Source organism: Oryctolagus cuniculus, chromosome 20, assembly GCF_051225735.1.
Source record: "Oryctolagus cuniculus isolate XC-2025 breed Fujian yellow rabbit chromosome 20, ASM5122573v1, whole genome shotgun sequence".
NCBI classification, from domain to species: Eukaryota; Metazoa; Chordata; class Mammalia; order Lagomorpha; family Leporidae; genus Oryctolagus; species Oryctolagus cuniculus.
This window is the reverse complement of record NC_142886.1, coordinates 22,411,738-22,432,458: the sequence shown is the minus strand read 5'-3', so window position 1 is coordinate 22,432,458 and position 20,721 is coordinate 22,411,738. Positions and strand designations below refer to the sequence as shown.

At 56.6% G+C, this 20,721-nt stretch overlaps 1 protein-coding gene and 1 long non-coding RNA gene across 36 annotated transcripts in view; both read right to left on the bottom strand.

Annotated features, from left to right (window-relative positions):
• Positions 1-10,914: 10,914 nt before the first annotated feature.
• On the bottom strand, positions 10,915-12,431 carry LOC127484642 (uncharacterized). Its single transcript, XR_007911768.3, has 2 exons — positions 12,069-12,431; positions 10,915-11,709 (listed from the first exon to the last, which is right to left on the bottom strand). It is a non-coding gene; the product is annotated as an uncharacterized LOC127484642 (long non-coding RNA).
• A 2,088-nt stretch (positions 12,432-14,519) lies between these two features.
• The window catches only part of SIPA1L1 (signal induced proliferation associated 1 like 1), a 437,830-nt gene continuing 431,628 nt past the window's right edge, over positions 14,520-20,721 (bottom strand). For 31 of the 35 annotated variants that reach the window (XM_089322259.1, XM_051826282.3, XM_089322258.1 and 28 more), the window contains 3 exons: positions 19,821-19,935; positions 17,251-17,335; positions 14,520-16,303 (listed from right to left, as the gene is read on the bottom strand). In XM_089322259.1, coding sequence (XP_089178385.1) covers positions 16,160-16,303; positions 17,251-17,335; positions 19,821-19,935 — 344 coding nt within the window. In that variant the 3' untranslated portion in view covers positions 14,520-16,159. The remainder of the gene's footprint in view (positions 16,304-17,250; positions 17,336-19,820; positions 19,936-20,721) is intronic. The other 4 variants (XM_051826287.3, XM_051826289.3, XM_089322270.1 and 1 more) reach the window with 1 other exon arrangement.

Here is a 20,721-nt window from a genome sequence, read left to right as displayed (position 1 = left end):
CCGTGCCGCCCGGGGTTGGGGGGTGTAGACGGTTCCCTGTTGGAGGAGCCGGTGGCCCAGTCCCGGTGCTGTCCCCTGAGCTGCAACGGACGTTTTGCCTAAGAGGCTCTGGGCAGAGAAAACGCGGACCATCAGCTGAGCGCCCTCTTCCCTCGGAATGGCCCTCCAGCTCACGCCAGCACTCGGGCGGATTCCTCTGGCTTTGAGGGCTCTGTACTCCAAGTCCAGCCGCGAGCAGCCGCCGCGAGCGGGGCCTGCCGTCCCCGGCGGCAAGTCCGGGCGCGGACGGCAGAGGGCGCCAGCTGCCTGCTGTTGGAGCTGCGCGGGGCTCCCGGAGGGCGGTGCCGGCCCCTGGGCCCGGTTTTCCTTGGCGAACGCCTGTGAGGGGCAGAGCGAACCTCGAGGGTATGCTGCGTTTCCTTGAGAGCCTGGGTCCGCGCCCCGCGCTTCTGTCCCTCACTGCTGGGTTTATCAGAGGGACTTCACCCTCTGGCCGGCTCTGAAGGGTTCGTCCGAGAAAGTGCGCACAGGAGTGGGAGGTGCGCACAGGAGTGGGAGGTGTGCACAGGTGTGGGAGGTGCGCACAGGAGTGGGAGGTGTGCACAGGAGTGGGAGGTGTACAGAGGTGTGGGAGGTGTACAGAGGTGTGGGAGGTGTGCACAGTTGTGGGAGGTGTGCACAGGAGTGGGAGGTGTGCACAGGAGTGGGAGGTGTACAGAGGTGTGGGAGGTGTACAGAGGTGTGGGAGGTGTGCACAGGAGTAGGAGGTGTGCACAGGAGTGGGAGGTGTGCACAGGAGTGGGAGGTGTACAGAGGTGTGGGAGGTGTACAGAGGTGTGGGAGGTGCGCACAGGAGTGGGAGGTGTACAGAGGTGTGGGAGGTGTGCACAGGTGTGCAGAGGAGTGGGAGGTGCAGAGGTGTGGGAGGTGTGGGAGGTGCACACAGGAGTGGGAGGTGCACACAGGAGTGGGAGGTGTACAGAGGTGTGCACAGGTGTGGGAGGTGTACAGAGGTGTGGGAGGTGTACACAGGTGTGGGAGGTGTGCACAGGAGTGGGAGGTGTGCAGAGGTGTGGGAGGTGTGCACAGGTGTGCAGAGGAGTGGGAGGTGCAGAGGTGTGGGAGGTGCACAGAGGTGTGGGAGGTGTGCAGGTGTGGGAGGTGCACAGGTGTGTGAGGTGTGCACAGTTGTAGGAGATGTGGGAGGTGTGGGAGGCGCTGAGTCCTCATTCCCAAGCTCCTTGTGCAAATGAAGCAAATGGCCCCTCAGCCACTCTCTGATAATACCTGATTGTTTTAAATGTGCTTTTTTTGCGAGAGTCAAAGAACACACCCAAACGCCTGCAACAGCTGGGCACTACCTCCGGGCCTCCTGTGTGAGTGGCAGGAACTCCGCTGGGCCATCACTGCGGCCCCGCCCCGTGGCAGGAGCCAGAGCTGCCGGGAGCTGAACCCAGACACCATAATGCAGGGTGTGGACGGCTTCTAGGCTCGAAAGTAGTTCTTAAAGCAAGGCACCTGCATGCTTCAGGCTGCAGTTCCCAGAAGGGCCTGGCCTGGATCAGAGCAGTGAACCAGAACCGAGGCGGAAATGACTCAAGCGGCAGGGGGCAGGGGCCACGCTGTGGCGTAGCGGGTAAGGCCGCCGCCTGCAGTGCCGGCATCCCATATGGGCGCCAGTTCGAGTCCCGGCTGCTCCACTTCCGATCCAGCTCTCTGCTATGGCCTGGGAAAGCAGTGGAGGATGGCCCAAGTCCTTGGGCCCCTGCACCCACGTGGGGGACCCGGAGGAAGCGCCTGGCTCCTGGCTTCGGATCAGCCCAGCTCTGGCCGTGGTGGCCATCTGGGGAGTGAACCAGTGGATGGAGGTGCTCATGCTCTCTAACAACACCCCCAACCCTGTCTCCCTCTCTGAAACTCTGGCTTTCAAAGTAAATAAATAAATCGTAAAAGCGGCAGCAGGAGGCAGAGGCTGCCTCGCTTTGCTCCTGAGCTGCACCTCGGCCTGGGCCGGTTTCTTGCATCTCCTGCCGTGGAGCCTAATTCTTTGCACCTCCTGCCAGCCTGGTCTCCATGGCTGTCCTGGGGCAGGTGCTGTGCATGTCTTGAACTCAGCACCAACACAGGAGAGCATTTCAAAAAGGTCATGGACAATGCGTATCATGAAGGAGCTACCATGGGTTCGCAGCCTTGTTGCACCCACGATAAGTGTTTGGTTTGACCAGGGTTAGGAAGTGCTCCCGCTGTCCCACGTCCTTCACGCGGGTTCTCTGGTCGCTGTTCAAGGTCCCTTCTTGGTCCTCTGTGGCGTCCCAGTCACAGCCCCTCAGCTTTCACCCGGGTTCCAGGAGACTGAGCCGGAAAACTACCCATCTGCTGCTGTGGGGGCGGAGGGATCCCAGCTGATGGTGTTTGTCAGCCTCTGCCTTTATCCAGCCCAGGCACAAGCAGCCCAGGGCTGAAGGACTCCTCACTGGCTGGACGGGGCTCAGCAGGGGGCCCTGTTAAGGATGTCGGATCCCAGCCTGGGTGGCCTGTGTGGTGCATGTCCTCAACCCCAGCCAATCTGTGCCCGTGTGTCCTTCCTGGGGAACATGAATCACATTTTTTAAAGAAAGGTTTTATTTATTTGAAAGGCAGAGTGACAGAGAGAGAGAGAGAGAGAGAGAGAGAGAGAGAGAAAATGCACTTCCATCCACTGGTTCACTCCTCATGAGGCCGCAACATCCAAAACTGAGCCGGGTTGAAGCCTGGAGCCTAGAACTCCATCCAGCTCTCCCACGTGGATGCAGGGACCCAAACACTTGTGTCATCTTCTACTGCTTTTCCAAGTACAGTAGCAGAGAGCTGGATTGGAAGCGGTGCAGCCAGGACTCGAACCAACGCCCACATGGGATGTCAGCATAGCAGGTGGCGGCTCAACCCCCGGAGCCACAGTGCCGGCCCATGAACTGCATTGTCATGTGACACATTTGGAGGGGGAGCCCCTCTGCTAAATGACTGAGCTGCCATTGTGGAAACCTCCCAAGGCGTCCCATGTGGAGAGATGAAATCTGCCCGGGATCAGTGTCCGGTCTTCTGCCCACCGCCCCTGTGGACAGGAGAAGGACTGTCCTGCAACTCGTGGAAACGTCTCCGGCATCGGGGTCTCCTCTGAGCTCACATTGGGGGGGGCAGCGCATAGAAACACGGTGGCCATGTGGGGCTGTGTTGTGAGGGTCCCCGCCTCTGGACCCGGAGCAGCGGCCACTTGGGCCACCCTGGACCCAGGCAGGCACAACCAAGGTGGCCAGCAGCTGGGAGCCCACGGATGCGGGGGGAAGGCAGCCACCTCCAAAGGGTTGAAGGCTTTCCTTGGGGGCTCCTGAGGGTGGGGTCAGGCCCAAGGGGCTGGGGGCCTCCTTGGTCCTGGATTCCACAACAGAGCTGAGTTCAAGCCCAGTGGAATGAGTTGGCGTCTCCTTAGCCCTTCCCAGACATAAAACAGGGAACCTGGTGCTCCTGGGTTATCCCGCGTGAGGGTCGTTGACATGGCGTGCCCAGCACAGTGCCAGAAACCACGTCAGCGCTGCTTCCGACACTTCGACCTGCCCTCCCCCCAGAGTGCAGTTTTGGCTTCATGAATATTTATGAATATTCAGGGTCTGATACTGCACACGTGATGCTTCTGTACACTTGGCAGCCCAGCTAGACTGATTGCAAGTTCAGGGATACTTCAGAAAGTTCATGCAGGGCTGGGCGTTGGGGGTGGTAGCTAGGCTGCTGTTTGGGCGCCCCACGTCCGTATCGGAATGCCTGGGTTCAAACTCCAGCTCTGCTCCAATTCCGGTTTCTAATGCACACCCAGGCAGGCAGCAAACGACGGATCAGTGGTCGGGTCCCTGCCAGTCATGTGTGAGACCAGGGTGGAGCCCTGGGGGCTCCCGGCCGTGCTCCGGCTGTTCTGAGCATTTTAGGGGTGTGAACCATGGCGTGGAAGAGCTAGCTCTCTGCCTCTCGAGTCAATGATTTGTTTAGACGCTTGTGGAAAAGATAAAATGGGAAGGTAAATTTGCTACGCTGGAAAACAGTTCTGAAATCCACGCAGAGTCTTTTTTTTTTTTTTTTTTTTTTTTTTTTTTTGACAGGCAGAGTGGACAGTGAGAGAGAGAGACAGAGAGAAAGGTCTTCCTTTGCCGTTGGTTCACCCTCCAATGGCCGCCGCGGCCGGCGCACTGCGGCCGGCGCACCGCACCGATCCGATGGCAGGAGCCAGGAGCCAGGTGCTTTTCCTGGTCTCCCATGGGGTGCAGGGCCCAAGCACCTGGGCCATCCTCCACTGCACTCCCGGGCCACAGCAGAGGGCTGGCCTGGAAGAGGGGCAACCGGGACAGAATCCGGCACCCCGACCGGGACTAGAACCCGGTGTGCCGGCGCCGCTAGGCGGAGGATTAGCCTAGTGAGCCGCGGCGCCGGCCAACGCAGAGTCTTCATACCAAGATCCCTTTGCCTCCAGGGAGGCCATAAGGATTTTGTTGTTCCTGCCTTGGAGGTAGAACAGTCTGTCCTTGGCGCCTCTCTGCGTCCCCCACGGGGACCCCTCGCATCACCGCTCTGCAGAGCAGCCAGCCAAAGGGGAGAGGGGGGACACACTGCAGGTGGACACGGGCAGCTGTCCTTAGCCTGGGACAGTGGTCAACCTTGCCCTCCAGCCGTCACAGGCGCTGTGGAAGCAGCGAGCGGCGGGACAGGGCGGGCGGACTGAGAGGCATTCGAGTGCTGGGGGGAGGGGGAAGGCTGGCCCCTGCGCGGACACCAGGCTGAAGGCTTTTCTTGAGTCACTTCCTGTTCCCCCTCGCAGTCAGTTTCCCGGCAAGTTAAGGATCTGAGCCCAGCCGGGAGACATCAGAGGATTAAGCCCAGAGGCCTCCCGCACAGCGCTCACACCCAGCCTGGAGGGATGGATTCAGGGCTGCTCCCAGTACCTGCCGGCCACAGGGAGAGGGCGGCCTGGCTCCACACACCTGGTGTCTGACACAGATCTTCCCTGTGGCCGGGCAGCAGAGGAAGTGGCCCCAGGAGCTTTGGCCGCTACTTCCCGCTGGCTGCACCAGCTGGGACTGGGACTCGCACCTCCCACCTCCCACCTCCCACCAGCTACCTCCTCACTGCCCCTCTTGGGGAGGTCCTAAGGGGCTGCCCAAGCTACAGAGCAAACCTTGCATTCTTGGAATGGGCTGAAGGTGTAGCTGGCTCTTCTTCGGTCCTTAGCCACGGCTGGACCAGGGCAGCCTGGGGATCCCGTCGCACCAGGCCCTCCCAAGACCTCCAACAATCTTCAGCCTTTTCCAAGGAGTTTCTGGGTTGAGATTCTGGGTCTGGGTGACACAGGGGCCGGGCTGAACATGGACGTCCTCTTCCTCCACTGCTGTCTTCTGGTGGCAAAGCAGGACAGCCGGCCCACGCCTTGAGCAAAGGCACAGGGAAGAGTCCAGCACCCGGCGAGCCACAGGCACGGGGCCCTCCCGGGGAGGTGCGAGGCGCACACGGGCCTCCCTGACCCATGCAGAAGCCCATGGAGGCCTCAGCCCCGTGATGATGGGAGGAGCGGGGTGACTGCACCCAGGGGAAGTGAGTGTCCGACTGCTTGTTACCGCCCCAGCGGAAGCTCCGGCCATCCAGATCCTGCCTGGATATCTCCGAGTCTGGGAGAGGCGAGGGGCTGCGCGGATTCTCCAGCAAGCCTCTCCCTGAGCCGACGGGCCTGGGTCACCTTCCCTTGCCTCTGGACAGTGTGTGAGGAGGGGACGCTCTGACGTTTCTGGGCCGAGTCTTTAAGCAGATGAGCCGCTTCCACTTGGCGCATTTGGAGCTGTCTGCACCGAGCTGAGAATCCAGTGGCTGTTAGGAAGGGCCCATGGAGAGACTTGGAGACCCCATGGGGAGGGAGAAGGCCCCAGCCTCCCACCGTCCCCTTCAAGGTGCTCGGGGTTGTGAGTGCACCACTGTGGACCCCAAACCAGCCCCGCTGGCAGCTCGGGACCGCGGAACCACTCCAGTCCGTGCCCCACGGAGCAAGAGATCGCCCAGCGGAGCCCTGCCTGGGTTCCTGGCCCACGGAGCGGTATGTAATCACCGGCTGTTTAAGTCCTGACTTTTTGGTGGCCGTTGGTACCCAGAATGCTGGCTGGAGGCGGGGCTTCAGACAGGAAGCAGCACTCGGCTGGCAGTCAGGGGTGGGGGTGGGGGTTGGGGGTGGGGGTTGTGGACTTTTGCTGGGGTTTGCACTTGGGATCTGTGCTTGTTTTGCTCCTGTGTGCAGGGCCATGGGGTGTGGTTCCCTGACAGGCAAACCTAGGGGTATCAACCTGGAAGTCTTTCTGATCACTGAAAGTAGCGAGCAGCTTTGGAGTCGTGATACAGACCCAGCAGGGGGATTGTTAGAGCTGCTCTCAGGCCCCACTGTGAACTTGATGTTGCGGTTGGTCCTGTAGAGGGAGGTGGCTCATAGAGGTTATTGGGAAGCTGGCTTTGAAGCAAAGGCTGTAACTGGCATGGGCTAAGCAAGGCTTCGTGGTTACAAAAAGGAAAACCTGGTGTGGCAAGGCTGAGAACCACCGGCCCTTGTCTTGGGAGGGTGGGGTCAGAGCGGCAGAGCGTCCAGGCGTCTCAAACCCGGGAACACCTTCCCGTCTCACACCTAGGCACAATCTGCTGCTCCCTGGCTCAGAAGAGCTGGCCCAGGGCTTGGAAAGCCACGGGCAGAGTTTCTGAAAGAGCAGTTTCATGGCCACCCAGGCCATAAACACGAGAGCTACTTGTAAGATGCTCCAGCTGGGGCCTCCAAGGGGCCTTTAAAAAGCTGATGGACAAGGGCGGGCACCGTGGTGCAGGTTAAGCCACCACTTGCGATGCTGGCGTCCCAGATGGGAGCCCTGATTCAAGTCCCAGCTGCTCTGCTTCTGATGCAGCTCCCTGCTGAAGCACCCGGGCAAGCAGCAGAGCATGGCCCAAGTACAGGGGCCCCTGCCACCCACGTGGGAGACCTGGATGGAGCACCAGGCACCTGGCTTCTGCCGGGGGTTGCAGCCATTTGAGGACGAACCAGCAGATGGAATAGCTCCCTTTCTGTCTCTCTCCCCCATCACTCTGCCTTTAAATTAAAAAGTTGATAGAGCTCTGTATTATCTTTAAATTCCATTTCCCATCAACTTTTTAAGAAAAGGTTTGTTAATGGAGAATGACGGAGAGACAAAGATCTTCCATCTACTGGGTCACTCTCCAATTGACTTGCAAGGGCCCTGGTCTGGGCCAGGCTGAAGCCAGGAGCTTGGAACTCCATCCGGGTCTCTCCATGTTGGGGACAGGGACCCAGGCATTTGGGCCATTTTCCGCTGCTTTCCCAGGTGCATTAGCAGGGAGCTGGATTGGAAGTGGAGCAGCTGGGACTTGAACCAGTGCTCAAAGAGGATGTCGGTGTTGCAGGCAGCAGCTTAAGCTCCATCAACTCTTTATGCCCTGTCGTTTCTAAGCCTGGAGTTCAATGAGAATTGAAGTAACCTCTCCAGGTGGTGCCGATGCAGTAATTCTGAGAACCACTGCTCGGGCAGCTCAGAGCCGCCCTGGCCCAGGACCGGACGGGAAGGTGTCTCTCTGAATGGCTCCCCCGCGGGGAGCACATCTCCTGTGTTAGGAGGCGGGACGTCCGGTCTTTCCTGCCCAGACCTATGGTCCAACTTGGCTGGCACCTAGCGGAGAAGGCCCCTGCGCGTGTGGCCGCTGCTGCACCTCACTCGGAGTGATCACGCTCAGCACTGGGTCAAGGTTGAGCCGGCCCCCCTGAGGCCCTCACAGCTGTTGACTGTGCGCCCATACTGTGTGGGCTCCGCACCGCTCACAGTCCGGGAGGCAGAGCTGAGGCCTTGGTGGCCGCTAAGGCATGAGGGTGGCTTTTCAAGAGAGCGCCACGGGCAAATGTGGCGTCACAGGCATTGTGTTGACAGACCGATCTTTAACATCCAATTATATTTAATGTGTTGTTGAAATGATTTTGGACCTTGGGTGATGACACTGTATTCTGAAAATGGTCAAAAATTGAAAAAAAAATGAACTCACTCTGGAGGTCCCTTTTTCCAAGAGCCCCCAGAAGTGGCCCCCTCCCTTCAGGGACACTGAGTCACCGTCCCTATCCCCTGGCCCTGTTGGAACCAACTGTGCAGCGGTTGGGGTGCCTTGGGCAAGGTCCCGTGCGGCCTGGCTGTGCAGACTCACAGGTGGGCACCGCTGAGATGGAGGAAGTACTGGTTCCTCGCTGCTTCAGGGGCCGGGGGCCTGGTCTGAATCCCAGCTCCACCCTGGACAGCTGTGTGACTGCAGACCAGCCTCCTGTCGTTTCTCGGGCTCGGCGTCTTGCTCTGTAAAGTGGGGGTGTTGGCAGCGAGGACTTGCGAGGACTTGCTGGTGTGCATCATCTGTGTTGTATGTGATTATGTGTGGGGGGAGGGGGGCTGGACGTCATGACATCCGGGGAGAAGTTGAGAGGTCGGATGTTTTACCCCAGGGAGGAAATGGTGTTGGGAGGAGTGGAGCTTGTCCGGTGTGGTCATGGTCATTGCCGTGGAAGAGAGCCCTGTGCAATCTGAAGTGACGGGGACTGGGCCAAGTGGCGAAGAGGGAAAGGGAAGTGGGTTTTCCCGGAGGAAAAGGGGGAGTTAAGAGTTGAAGTCCAACCAGGGGTCCCTCGGCGCCGGGTGTGCCCAAATGCAGGGGGTGGCCTCGTGGCAGTGGCGTGGGAGGAGGGCACTCCTGGCCTGGGCCGTGGAGCTGTGAGCCTGGAAGCTCCCCCCTGGTCTTGGCCGACTCCCAGCCGGGGCTCCTAAGAGCAGAGAGTGGTGTCTTTGCAGAGGGGCTCCTGGGCCGCCTCATTGCAAGCTCGGAGACCACTCGGTCAGCACCGAGCGCAGGAAGTCGGCGCCACGTAACCTGGGTCCTGCCGCTGTGCCTGAGCGAGTGCAGAGGCGCACCACACACTGATACAATTTGATGGTCCTTTGTTGCCGGCGGTGGAGAGTGGGCTCATGCCTTAAAGAACTCTTGACCCCGAAGCCCAAAGCAACAGGGCTTATAAAGGCAGAAACCACAAAATCGGGAGGGGAAACGCATGGTTACTAGGGTCAAGCTGACCTAAAGCCTGTGTAAAACTAATATCAATTATAATCTTAACAATACTAGTTACAATCTTAACAATTTTAATCAATCTTGACGTAAATCCAGGTATTGGCCTAGATCATGTAGACAAAGACGAATTACAAGCTTATGAACCCAGGTGCAGCCTATCCGCTTCCACGCCTGAGCGACCATGCTGGGGGGTTTCTGTGCTTTGCCAGGTGCGATGGAGGGGACTGCTGTTGTCTGAGTGCTTGAGATGGTAGTTTGAGACCAGAATCATGGTGGTGGGGGTGGGGAGGTGTGTGCTTCCTCAAGGTGGAGTCTCGGGTGCACCAAAACGGAGTCCCTGCTGTCAAGGGGAAACTTCACGAGGACAGCAGCCATCAAGGCTGAGCACACACTGTTTGTCAGATACTTAAGTGCCCTGAGCAGTGAGGGCCTGCCCCAGCCATCTCCTCTGGACTTGGGAACCTTTGCTGACACCCTCACACCCCACCTTGCTGGTGTCCTGCTGCAGAAGCTAATGTGTTTCAGGGACGTGGCTTCCTGGCAGAGCCTGCTTAACTCGCTGTGTCTACACCGGCTGGGCTGCAGCACTCAGTCTGCTGCACCTACTTGTTGCAGAGCAATGTTTAAGCTTCGAAGGACTGCTTTAAAATACCCGTAAGAGTATTTTCTCAAGAGTAGACTCCCACCTTGCCCTCAGACAAGCGCCTGATCCACCACCCCCAGGCTGCTTTACTAGAAACTTAGAGCTTGCTGTTTGAATCCGAACAGATCTCCCTTCTCAAGAACACTGAAGATCTTTCACTCCCAGGAACACCGGTCACTGTGTGTGTGTGCACACGTGTGTGTGTGTGTGTGTGTTGGGGGGGGTGTTTGGGGGAAGGAAATGGCTTCCTTGGGTCGGATGATGGGAGCTACAGGACACCCCTTTCTAATGTCTACTTACTGGGTTCCCTAAATGTGTGCAGAGAGCTCAAGGCAGGGTGGAGGCAGTGGTGTTGGAGTGCAGAACCGTACCCTTCCAAGCCATTACACTTCTGGCACACAGGGAGCTGGCGTTGATTGGCAGGTGGCCACAGCATGAAGCTTCCCTTAAATGCCGAGTTACAGAAATGCCTGGGAGAGATGTGGCTGGATGAACTCATGATTCAGGGATGAGCTGCTGGATCTAACAGGTGTGGGGGCAAGCAGCCCATTTAAAAGAACGAAGCCCTTGGGTTAAGGCCTGGAAATTGCCCCTGTGCAATGTGTCGTGAGACCCCGGGAGGGAAGCATGTGTCCGTGGACAGGGAGCAAGGCACCCAGAGCTCAGGACGTTTTGTCTGGGAGATTCATTCTCTGGTTGAAAAGGGGTTGCAAGGGGTGGGGACTGCGGGGTACAAAGGGCCGTGCGCCCGAAGGCGGCGCTGTGCCTGCAGAGGTGCCGTTTGAACAGCGCAGCGAGCCGCACTCATTTAGGGAAAGTAATGGAAGGCAGCTGAGAGACGGAGCAACGAGCCTGTGATGAGGGGAAGGGAGGCGAGATCTCCCGGGCCCCCAGCGTGACGACTCGGGTGCAGAGATGGATGGAAGAAGTTCGACCTGAGGGAGGGCGCAGGCAGGGCAGGCGCAGGCAGGGCAGGCAGAGCGCAAGGAAGGGGCCGCGGCAGCAGAGGAGAAGGAACCCGCCGGTGTAGCTCTCTGCTCGGGGAACCCTTGCTTTCTTCCCTTTGCTGCTGCTGCTGGTTGTTCTTTTTTTTAAACATGGGATGAGTTCTGCCATTTTATTTTATTTAAATATGTTTTATTTGAAAGGCAGAGTTACAGAGAGGCAGAGGAAGAGAGAAGTCTTCCATCTGCTGGTCACTCCCTAAATGGCAATGGCCACAATGGCCAGAGCTGCGCCGATCCAAAGCCAGGAGCCTCCCCTGGTCTCCCACGCAGGTGCAGGGGCCCAAGCACATCTTCTACTGCTTTCCCAGGCCAAAGCAGAGAGCTGGATGGGAAGTAGAGCAGCTGGGACTTGAACCAGCACCCACATGGGATGCTGGCTGCAGGCGGCGGATTTACCTGCTACGCCTCCGCGCTGCCCCCACCCCCTTTCTTCTTTACTCTGGGTAATAGCAAAGAAAATGAGCTACCGTGCAGCCGGGACACTGAAGTGCAGTAATGGACTGGGCCGGTGTGGAAGTGATAGTCTGCTAGGTTCCTGGAGACTGCTGTGAGCTGTTGCAGAGCCCCGAAAGGTGTGCATCTGTTTGCCCAGCACCCTCTGCGTCAATCCCTGGCACCAGGGCAGGGGAGAAGGTGGCCTGTACCCTGCAAGGCCCGCGACGAGGGGTCTGAGCTGCTGCCGCCTCCTTACTGCCGAGGACCCGAGGGTCAGGAATCCTGCTGAAGCCGGGGCTGCGGTGTGTGCTTAGCGCGTGCAGGTCTCCGGCTGGTTCACCTGCTCCAGGTCCTCTTCATCAGTGACAGGACGGCCACCGTGTTCTCTCAGGAGTTCAGATGACGACAAAGTGGGCTCCAGTCTGTCTCGGGGGGACGGAGTTACTTTTTGCACAGGGCCAGGGTTTCCTGTAAAAATGAAAACAAAGCAAAAACCAGAATAAACCCCTCAAGACCAGACCCGACCTCAAGATGTCTTCTCCTATAGTTAATGGTGACGGCATCCCAGCCCCATGGGGCAACGAAGAGATCTGAAATCTGCAAGTGAAGCCGAAAAGGGAGTTTCGAGTCTACTTTGCAGGCGGCTGAACTGTTGCTACCATTGAAGCCGATCCCCTGCAGGGTGTGCAGGGTGCGCAGCAGGCCCCTACAGTGGTGTGGACACGCAGGAGGTCCCTGCACCTGTTCCCCTTGCTGCTGCTGTTTGTGGTCGCCCTCCTGTTAACCCCGTCCTCCAAACCCCACTTCCAAAGGGAGGCCCAGGTTACCTGGGAACTTGTAGCAAGTGCAAGGCCTGGAATCGCAGCTCCGGGGTTGTAGCCAAGGATTGGAGGTGTACCAAACTCTCCTTGGGATCCTGACCTGAGCTCAAGATTGAGAAGGGCCGTGCTAAGATACCAGGGTTAAACGCACCCAACTGATACTAAGCCAAGCAGAGGAATTCCCTCTGCCTGTCCCATCCCATTCTGCTGTGAGTCAGGACTCTCTCCTGGAAAACAAACAAAAAGACCTTGGGCCACACAGGAAAACATCTTTTTTTGAGTGTGCAGCTTTTGATTTCCTGGCCTGACACCCAGGCACCTTTAGTACCTCGAACAAGGGGCTGCTGCCGTTGACCAGATGATGCAATCGTGGTCAGATTAGGTCATTTGCCCAAGGACACAGATGGGTGGAATCTGAGCCCAGCCTAAGTCACATGTTCTTGTCACCACAGCATGACTCCTAGGCACGGATCCATCGTTTCAACATTCTTACGTGGGAAGCGCACATGCAAGGTCAGCCGAGGTATCGCGCTTTCAAACCACCCAGTTCTTGGTGAACATGCCCGCCCGGTGTTTACTGGTTCTCTGGGCTTGAACAAGGTGTACACTTTTCGTTCATACTGGGAAGTGGTTCTGGATAGTTGCTGGACCACTGCGCTGCGAGATCGGGATCTGGGTTCAGGTCTTTGCCCTACAATTGGAGGAAAACTGCCCAGGCTGCTGGGCCCGTTTCCTTTGCCCTTGAGCCATCACCTTTATCGGAATCTAAGGCGGCAGTGACCCAATTCAGGTTGCACCCGCAGCAGGTGTGTAGCACAAGCAGTTGGCCTCTGCAGTCAGCACCCGGGTGAAGATCCTCCATCAAGCCAAGCCAATGGCTCTTCCCCCAGGAACTCCCAAACCAATAGCAACAATAATTATAAAAGACCCTCCAAATCAGGACAGTCTGTGGTGCCGGTGCTGTGGCAAGCAGGTAGGGCTGCTACCTGCAGTGCCTGCATCCCATATGGGTGCCAGTTCTAGTCCCGGCTACTCTACTTCCGATCCAGCTCTCTGCTATGGCCTGGGAAAGCAGTAGAAGATGGCCCAAGTCCTTGGGCCCCTGCACCCATGTGGGAGACCTGGAAGAAGGTCCTGGCTCCTGATCGGTGCAGCTCGGGCCGTTGCGGCCATCTGGGGAGTGAAGCAGTGGATGGAAGACCGATCTCTCTCTGCCTCTCCTTTTTTCTGTGTAACTTTTTTTTTTTACTTTTTAACTTTTATTTAGTAAATATAAATTTCCAAAGTACAGCTTTTGGATTACAGTAGCTTCCCCCTCCCCCATAACTTCCCCTCCCACCCGCAACCCTCCCATCTCCCTCTCCCTCTTCCATCCCATTCACATCATGATTCACTTTCAATTATCTTTATATACAGATCAATTTAGTGTATATTAAGATTTCAACAGTTTGCACCCACACAGAAACACATCTGTGTAACTCTTTAAATAACACTTAAAAAAATACAATCAGTCTAACAGACCTGTTTGTCGTCTTTGAATATCTTGAGGCATCCAGTCTCATTCTGGTCTTGTCATTCTAGAATTTGTAGAACTGCTGGAGCGAATAAAAGGAAGAAAATATTGCTGGCTCTCAATTAGCTGCACTACTGGAGAGGAACAGTGCTGTGGTAGAGGTTTTTTTTTTTTTTTTTTTTTTTTTTTATTCATTTCAAAGGCAATGTTAGAGAGGCAGAGGCAAAGGTGCAGAGAAAGGAGACAGAAGTCTGCCATCCGCTGGTTCACTCCTCAAATGGCCATCATGGCCAGAGCTGGGCCCATTCAAAGCCAGGAGCCAGGAGCTTCCTCTGGGTCTCCCACCTGGGGGCAGGGGCCCAAGCACTTGGGCCATCTTTTACTGCTTTCCTAGGCCACAGCAGAGAGCTGGATGGGAAGTGGAGCAGCTGAGACTAGAACCAGTGCCCATATGGGATGCCGGCACTGCAGGCAGCAGCCTCACCCACTATGCCACAGTGCAGTCCCCAGGTTGGAGTTTTAAAAACGGCTGCACTGATTTTTTTTCCCTGAGTAAATTAACTTCTCTAATTATATTCTGCACAGTTGACTGTTAGCAGGCATTTGTACTCCTGGGGCGCCTGACATCTGACACCGAGAGCTGGTGGGGAGAGGGTGGTGCATTCGGTGGTCCAGGAATCGGTGTCCTTACTGGAAGCCCACACGGGGGCGGCCAAGAGGGAAGTAACTGCGAGGCGCTCTGTGAGTGTGAGCTCAGAAGCAGAGACTGCAACCAGGGCTTCTCTGCGGACGGGCAGACAGAGGGCAAAAGGGCTTCTTCTGGGTCTGAAAGGCACAGACAGTTATCTGGTGTTCATGGACTTGACGAAAACCCTGGGCTGCAAGGAGGGCCAAAGGGACTGAGTGGTGTTTCAAAGGATGCTTCACGAAATAAGACCAATGCATTTTAAAAGAGCGTTTAAAATCAATTTTATTGTCTGAATTTTACAAGTAGTCTTTAGAGGCTTCAAACAAGAATTCTGTTGCAAAACTCTAATAAATAGCTTGCCCCAAGTCCCCGAACAAAAGGTAAAACAAAATGAAAACTAAACTCAGAAAGGTAAGCCAGACTTCAGAATGCTTGGATGTTAGCAGTGTTTCTCATTTACAAATAGGTATCAGGCAATGTACAATCTCCTTCATACAAATCAGAGAAAGAGACAGACGGTTAATCTTTACAAAGCATTCCGAAATCTTCCTATTTCCATGATAGAAATGTCACCAAAAAAAAAAAAAAAATCCCATGGGAAAATCACAATCATGAATGAAACTGTAGCATAAAAACCTGGTGGTGGGGAAGGGGCGGGGGAGGAGGGAATCCTCCTGCGTTTCCTGGAGAGGAGCCAGCTGGTGCCTGAACCCCCCAGACCAGGGTGGCCACCGGAGAGGCAGAGGCGGCAGCTGAGTGACAAGTATGAGGGCGAGAAACCAGGGGTCTCTTCTGGCCCTCTGTCTGCGCGCCACAGCTGTGAGGACCCAAAGCAGCCTGTGTCCCTGGCTGGGAGAATCAGCACGGCCTCCAGGGATTCCTGTGGCAGAATCCTCGGGATGACCACAAGAGGGCGCGGATGAGACCGTGCTGGGGTCCCACAGGCCCCGCGCAGCTTGTCAAGAGGCCACTTGGTGAGCAGCCGTTGCTTAACAGGCAAGCAGGCGCACTCACAACTGCCCCGTCACCGCTAGGTTTTTTCCTAGTTACAAATACCAGTGACGCCTTGATTTGGAGAGGAAGATTTAGTAATTTAGGAAGTCATTTTGAGCAGGCTAAAAAATACTATTGTGCCACATTTTTATCTCGAAACATTTCAAACAAAAACAATATACGCTTTTGGCCGAAAATGAACACAGGTATAAGGTTTCACTCTGGGGGAAGTGAACTGTTGGGACTTGATTCCAATGAGGTGCTGCTCCCTTCAGCCAGAGACGAGACCCAGCTGTGAGGGCAGCTCTGGGACCCTGCCCAGGGGAGAGGCCGGGGCAGCAGGTGCCGTCAGCGCAGGCCAGGGAAGGCGCCTGGGGCTTTCCCGACCAGCGCTTCCAGGAGGCCGGAGTCTGCTGTGGCCTGGGGGGCAGGTGCACGAGCCACTCCGGGCGGAGGGTGCTCTCTTGGCACCTTCCTCGCCAGACATGTTAGGAAAGGAGGTAAGCGAGTACCCTTCCTCACTCCCCCGGTGAGAAGACAAGGACACCCTGCCTTGTCCTAGGAGCAGTGACATCTGTCGGGGAAACGGGGAAAGCTGGGGTCACCTGAAGTAGATAAGGAAGCGGTGGAGATAGGCAGATGGGCCAGGGGGCCCCGGGCCTCGGCCCAGTTTCTCTTTAAATACATAACAGGTAAAGATAGTGTGCAAAAAAATAAAAACATTCACATTTTAGCAGTTAAACTTTTATTTTACTCTTTAAAATTTTTTTTGTTTTTTCTTTTCTACAAAAGGCAGGTGAGGACTGCTGATCTGCTGCGGTTGGTTGTGCAGGCCGGAGGGGGCGAGGCAGGGGCGGGGCAGCGCTCTGAGGGGCTTGCCCTGCCTCGCCTCCCGGGCCTGCCCTAGCTCATGTCGATGGTGTTGAAGACCCATTCTGTGAACTTCTTCAGCTTGTCCGAGGCGCTCTGGGACTCCTCCTGCAGCCTCAGGTTGTCCTCGCGCAGGTGCTGCACCTCTGCCTGCAGCTGGGCTTTGTCTTCTTTCTCCTGGAGAGCAGAGCACAGGGGAGACACACTGAGGGCTGCACCCCCATCACCTGGACACCCCGCCTGGGGCCGGGCACGAAGACGCCCCAAGGCTGAGTCCCCAACACCTGGACACCCCACCTGGGGCCGGGCGCTAAGACGCCCCAAGCCCTGTGCCCCCTGGCCCGGCTCTGACCCTGTGCCCCCAACACCTGGACACCCAGCTTGGGGCCAGGTGCTAAGATGCCCCAAGCCCTGTGCCCCCCTGGCCCGGCTCTGACCCTGTGCCCCCAACACCTGGACACCCCACCTGGGGCCGGGCGCTAAGATGCCCCAAGCCCTGTGCCCCCCTGGCCCGGCTCTGACCCTGTGCTCCCAACACCTGGACACCAGCTTAGGGCCGGGCGCTAAGATGCCCCAAGCCCTGGCCCCCCCGACCCGGCTCTGACCCTGTGCTCCCAACACCTGGACACCAGCTTAGGGCCGGGCGCTAAGATGCCCCAAGCCCTGTGCCCCCCTGGCCCGGCTCTGACCCTGTGCTCCCAACACCTGGACACCAGCTTAGGGCCGGGCGCTAAGATGCCCCAAGCCCTGGCCCCCCCGGCCCGGCTCTGACCCTGTGCTCCCAACACCTGGACACCAGCTTAGGGCCGGGCGCTAAGATGCCCCAAGCCCTGTGCCCCCCTGGCCCGGCTCTGACCCTGTGCTCCCAACACCTGGACACCAGCTTAGGGCCGGGCGCTAAGATGCCCCAAGCCCAAGAGACAGGGTTAAGACGACCCGCTGTAGGATTCGCTTGGGACGTGACTACGTTAGCGTGCATTTTCAAGTCTTTGTTAATAAGGGCTGTCTGGAGTGTCAGGCGAGAACGGTGACGAAGCTGCAGTGGCTTCCGCCAAAGGGCCGGGCGGAGGGCTTCTCTGTACGTGTGCAGGAAGGCCTTCTGGCTCTGGGGCTGTGGGCTTTACCTTCTTCAGGTCCTCGCGCAGCATCTTCAGCATGCCTTCCAGCTGGTCCACCTTGGAGGCCAGGGTAGGCGAGGAGTCTTTGCTGCTGGGACAGAGAAACCAAAGCCCACGTGGGCAGGAGCCTCCGCGTCCGGGGTCCCCCTGCCCCCACCCTGTGAAGAGGCTGTATTTGTAAAATGGGTTTCGAAGTCTAATTACTCAGTATGGCCAGGATCCAGTGTGCATCTTTTGGTTTAAAAAAACCACAAAGTAGTAATTTTAACAAAGGGTAATGGGGCTTGAACTGCAGCCAATCGATGGCTTCCTTTGTCAAAGCCGTCGTGCCCCAGCCAAGGGGAGACAATGAGGGAAACAGCCGCTCTCTGGCAGACACAGGCGGCAGGAAGGGTTCCTCGGGACGCTCTGGGATCTCTGCGATGGGGTGACCAGGACAGCCCTGGACTCTATTTCCCACTCCCACAGTGGGAGCCAAGCCCCGGCGCCCACATCCTCAACACTGGTCTCAATATCGTAACGGGCAGCGTTTCAGAAGCGCGTCAAAGCATCCTGGCTCGTGTTCTGGTGACTTCTCAAGTGCTAATACTGCCATGCTAGTGGGGCGGGCAGAGGACGAAGGCCCTCCAGCCAGCCAGGGACCCAGCTGGGCACGCTCCTGCCCTGAGCCCTAGGACCTCCGTCAGCCTCTCTTCTGGCTAAATTCAAGTTGCCTCAGGTTTCCCCAGTGAGCTCCAGCTGAGTGGTGTCTTCCCTTGGGGCGAAGGGGCTGTGACTCAGAATGCTTGGAAGATGCAAGTTGGAGTTCCTGACTTGATGACTTCTGACTCAAAATCTAAACGGGGCACTACGTAGGTGCACAGCGCTGTAGCGTCTGACAAACAGGGTGACGATGACTCCAAACAACCAATCAAAGGAATGGCTTTTCCAAGGGACCTGCTCGGCTGCAATCCACAACTGCACATTGTGGGCAAGAGGCTTGTCACATGCTGTAAGCATCGAAGGCCAAGGAGGCGGTGCTGAACAGTACAGTGGGGCAGCGGTGCCCGCTAGAAGTCATTGCCAGCGGTCAAAGTTTAATTTGGAGCAAAAAAGTTTGAAGTTTAAGCATCCGAGGGGCTTCAAAAATTTATCAAAAATGCATATTATAAAAAACCTATGTATGGATTTCAAATTTACACCAAAATCAACTTTTAATTCCATGTTCCACAAACATTCTGCACTCCCCTGTACTACTCCTGTCTTGATTTCTGTCGCTCCCCCTCTTCATGGAGCAACGACACAGGACCCTGCGCTGTTCTTTTGTCTGCTCGGCCCTTCCCGGGTTTGCTGCTGGTTCTTCCCGGGTTGGCTGTCGTCCCTCCACCTCCATGGAGGGGCGGTTCCCCCTGCCACTTTCCCCACTTCCGCGGGGGAGCGGCACACCGCCGGCCAGCTCTCTCAGGGGCTGCTCAGATGTTCCTCAGATGTTCCCCTTAGATGTTCCTGGTGCATGTTGTCTCTCTCCTCCTTTATAGTCCTCTTCCACCAATCCCAACTCTGCTACCCACATGCCGAGTACGCTGCTCTCCTCCAATCAGGAGCGGGATCAGCTCCTGCAGGTTACTGGTTGAACTGGAGGCAGCTGTGTAGAAGCTGTTTACTCCTCTCCCAGTGCCATATTGTGGGAGAGCAGATGCATAGAATAAGTCTTAATTCCAGTAACTCAGTCTAGTCCAAGTTGCTCCCCACAGATTTCTGTAAGGGAATGCTCTGTGTGAGCGTGTGGATAACATTTGAAGACGTTCAGCTTAGCACTTGTTCAGTGCATGCTGAGAGAGCCAAGTACCGATCCTTGCCCTCACCCACGCTGCTCTGGGACGGGGGAGGCCCCATCCTAACCCGGCAGATCCTGGGCTCTCCTGCAACACTGGCAGGTTGGCAGCAGGCAGGCTGACAGCCGCGCTGCCCCAGGACAGGAGTGGACGCCCCTGCTCTTAGCCTTTCTGCACTAACAGCACTTCCCTGGGTGGGGCTTGGAGAAGCAGCTCACAGGAGCCCCAGTGTGTGCAGCAATGGCGCGGTTCCCACTGGTGCCCATGACACTTGGACTCTCAGCTGCAGAGGGTTTCAAGGGAGGGGAGACCCTCTGCAGTGAGTGGGCAGTGCCTAACGAGGGTCAGAAAAGCCAGTCTCTGCACAGGTCTAACGCCCAGGCACGGCCCCAGAAGCAGGTTTCTTTCTAATTCACAGACAACCTTAAGGGGCCTGGGGCTCCAGCTTCCTGACATAGCAGACCCAAAGAGGGACACTGCTAACAACGACCATTAGGGTCAGCGAGGGAAGATGGGGGCCTGGGGTTCTTAACACAAATGACGCCTCCTACCTGGCCCAGTAAGGCCAGTGGGCCTACGTGCATTAGGGCGCTCACCAGTAAGGAGTATCCATAATGCCAATTCTGCCAGCAGCCACCGTGGGGGTGTGTATGCAGTGTCTGGTGCTGCCCTCTCCAACTCCACAGGGCCTCCGGCTCCTGTCCCCCGAATCTGCATCCCCAGCAGGGCTGGGGGAGGTGCCCTCGCTGTCAGGTGACTCACCTGCCGTACGACTTCATCTGGGCCAGAGCCTGGTCATCGAGCTGATCGCCGTTGGAGGCAGCACTCAGGGGACGATGATTTTCATCACTAGCAGCAAAAAACGAGGCTCTCTGGACTGGAAGGAGAGGAGAAACCATTCCGTGTTCTGGAACCACACCCCTAGGCCCCACGTGCCCCAAGCCAACAGCCAGTCTACGTGCACAGTCAAGTCTAATCAGGGTGCCAGGAAAGCAAGGCGTCACTGCTGCGGCCCCGGGGGACAGCAGTATCCCTGTGTCCCCCCACACAGCAGCTGCTGTCAGTCCGCAGTCTCTGCTGTGCCCCAGGGCCCCAGGGTCCTCTTTTAATTGCGTCCCTGAAGAGAGGCCCGTGCCCAATTCCAGACCAAGGCTTTCCACTCTGTACTGACAGACATGGGTTAAAGAGCTAGAATTAAGATTCTTGGAACTCCATGAAGTAAAAAGATACTTCAAAACGTTTGTGGGAAATGGAATTAAAAGGTAGGTTTATTTTGGTGCAAAATTTTTTGAAATATATGCACTTTTCCAGTATCTTCCATTACCTTTTTGAAGACCCCTTGGGTGCATGGATTTTGTGCCAAATAAAGTTTTAATTCCATTTTCTGTGGATTTTTGGAAGAAACCACATTTCCCACAAGATGTAGGGTCCACTTCAGTGGACTTTAACCCAAGTCTACACCATCCATGTTTTAAACAATTTATATTAAAAATCTAACATTTTATATGAAAATGAATTGACAAATTGGAAAAATTAGTACTAAGGAACCTCCATCAACAGACACAGAGGAGGGAGGGCACGGGGACTAATTGCTGACTGCTCCAGGGTTTCCCGACTTCTGAATTCTGTGGTCTAGCAGATAGCAGATTGTTCCTCCAAACTA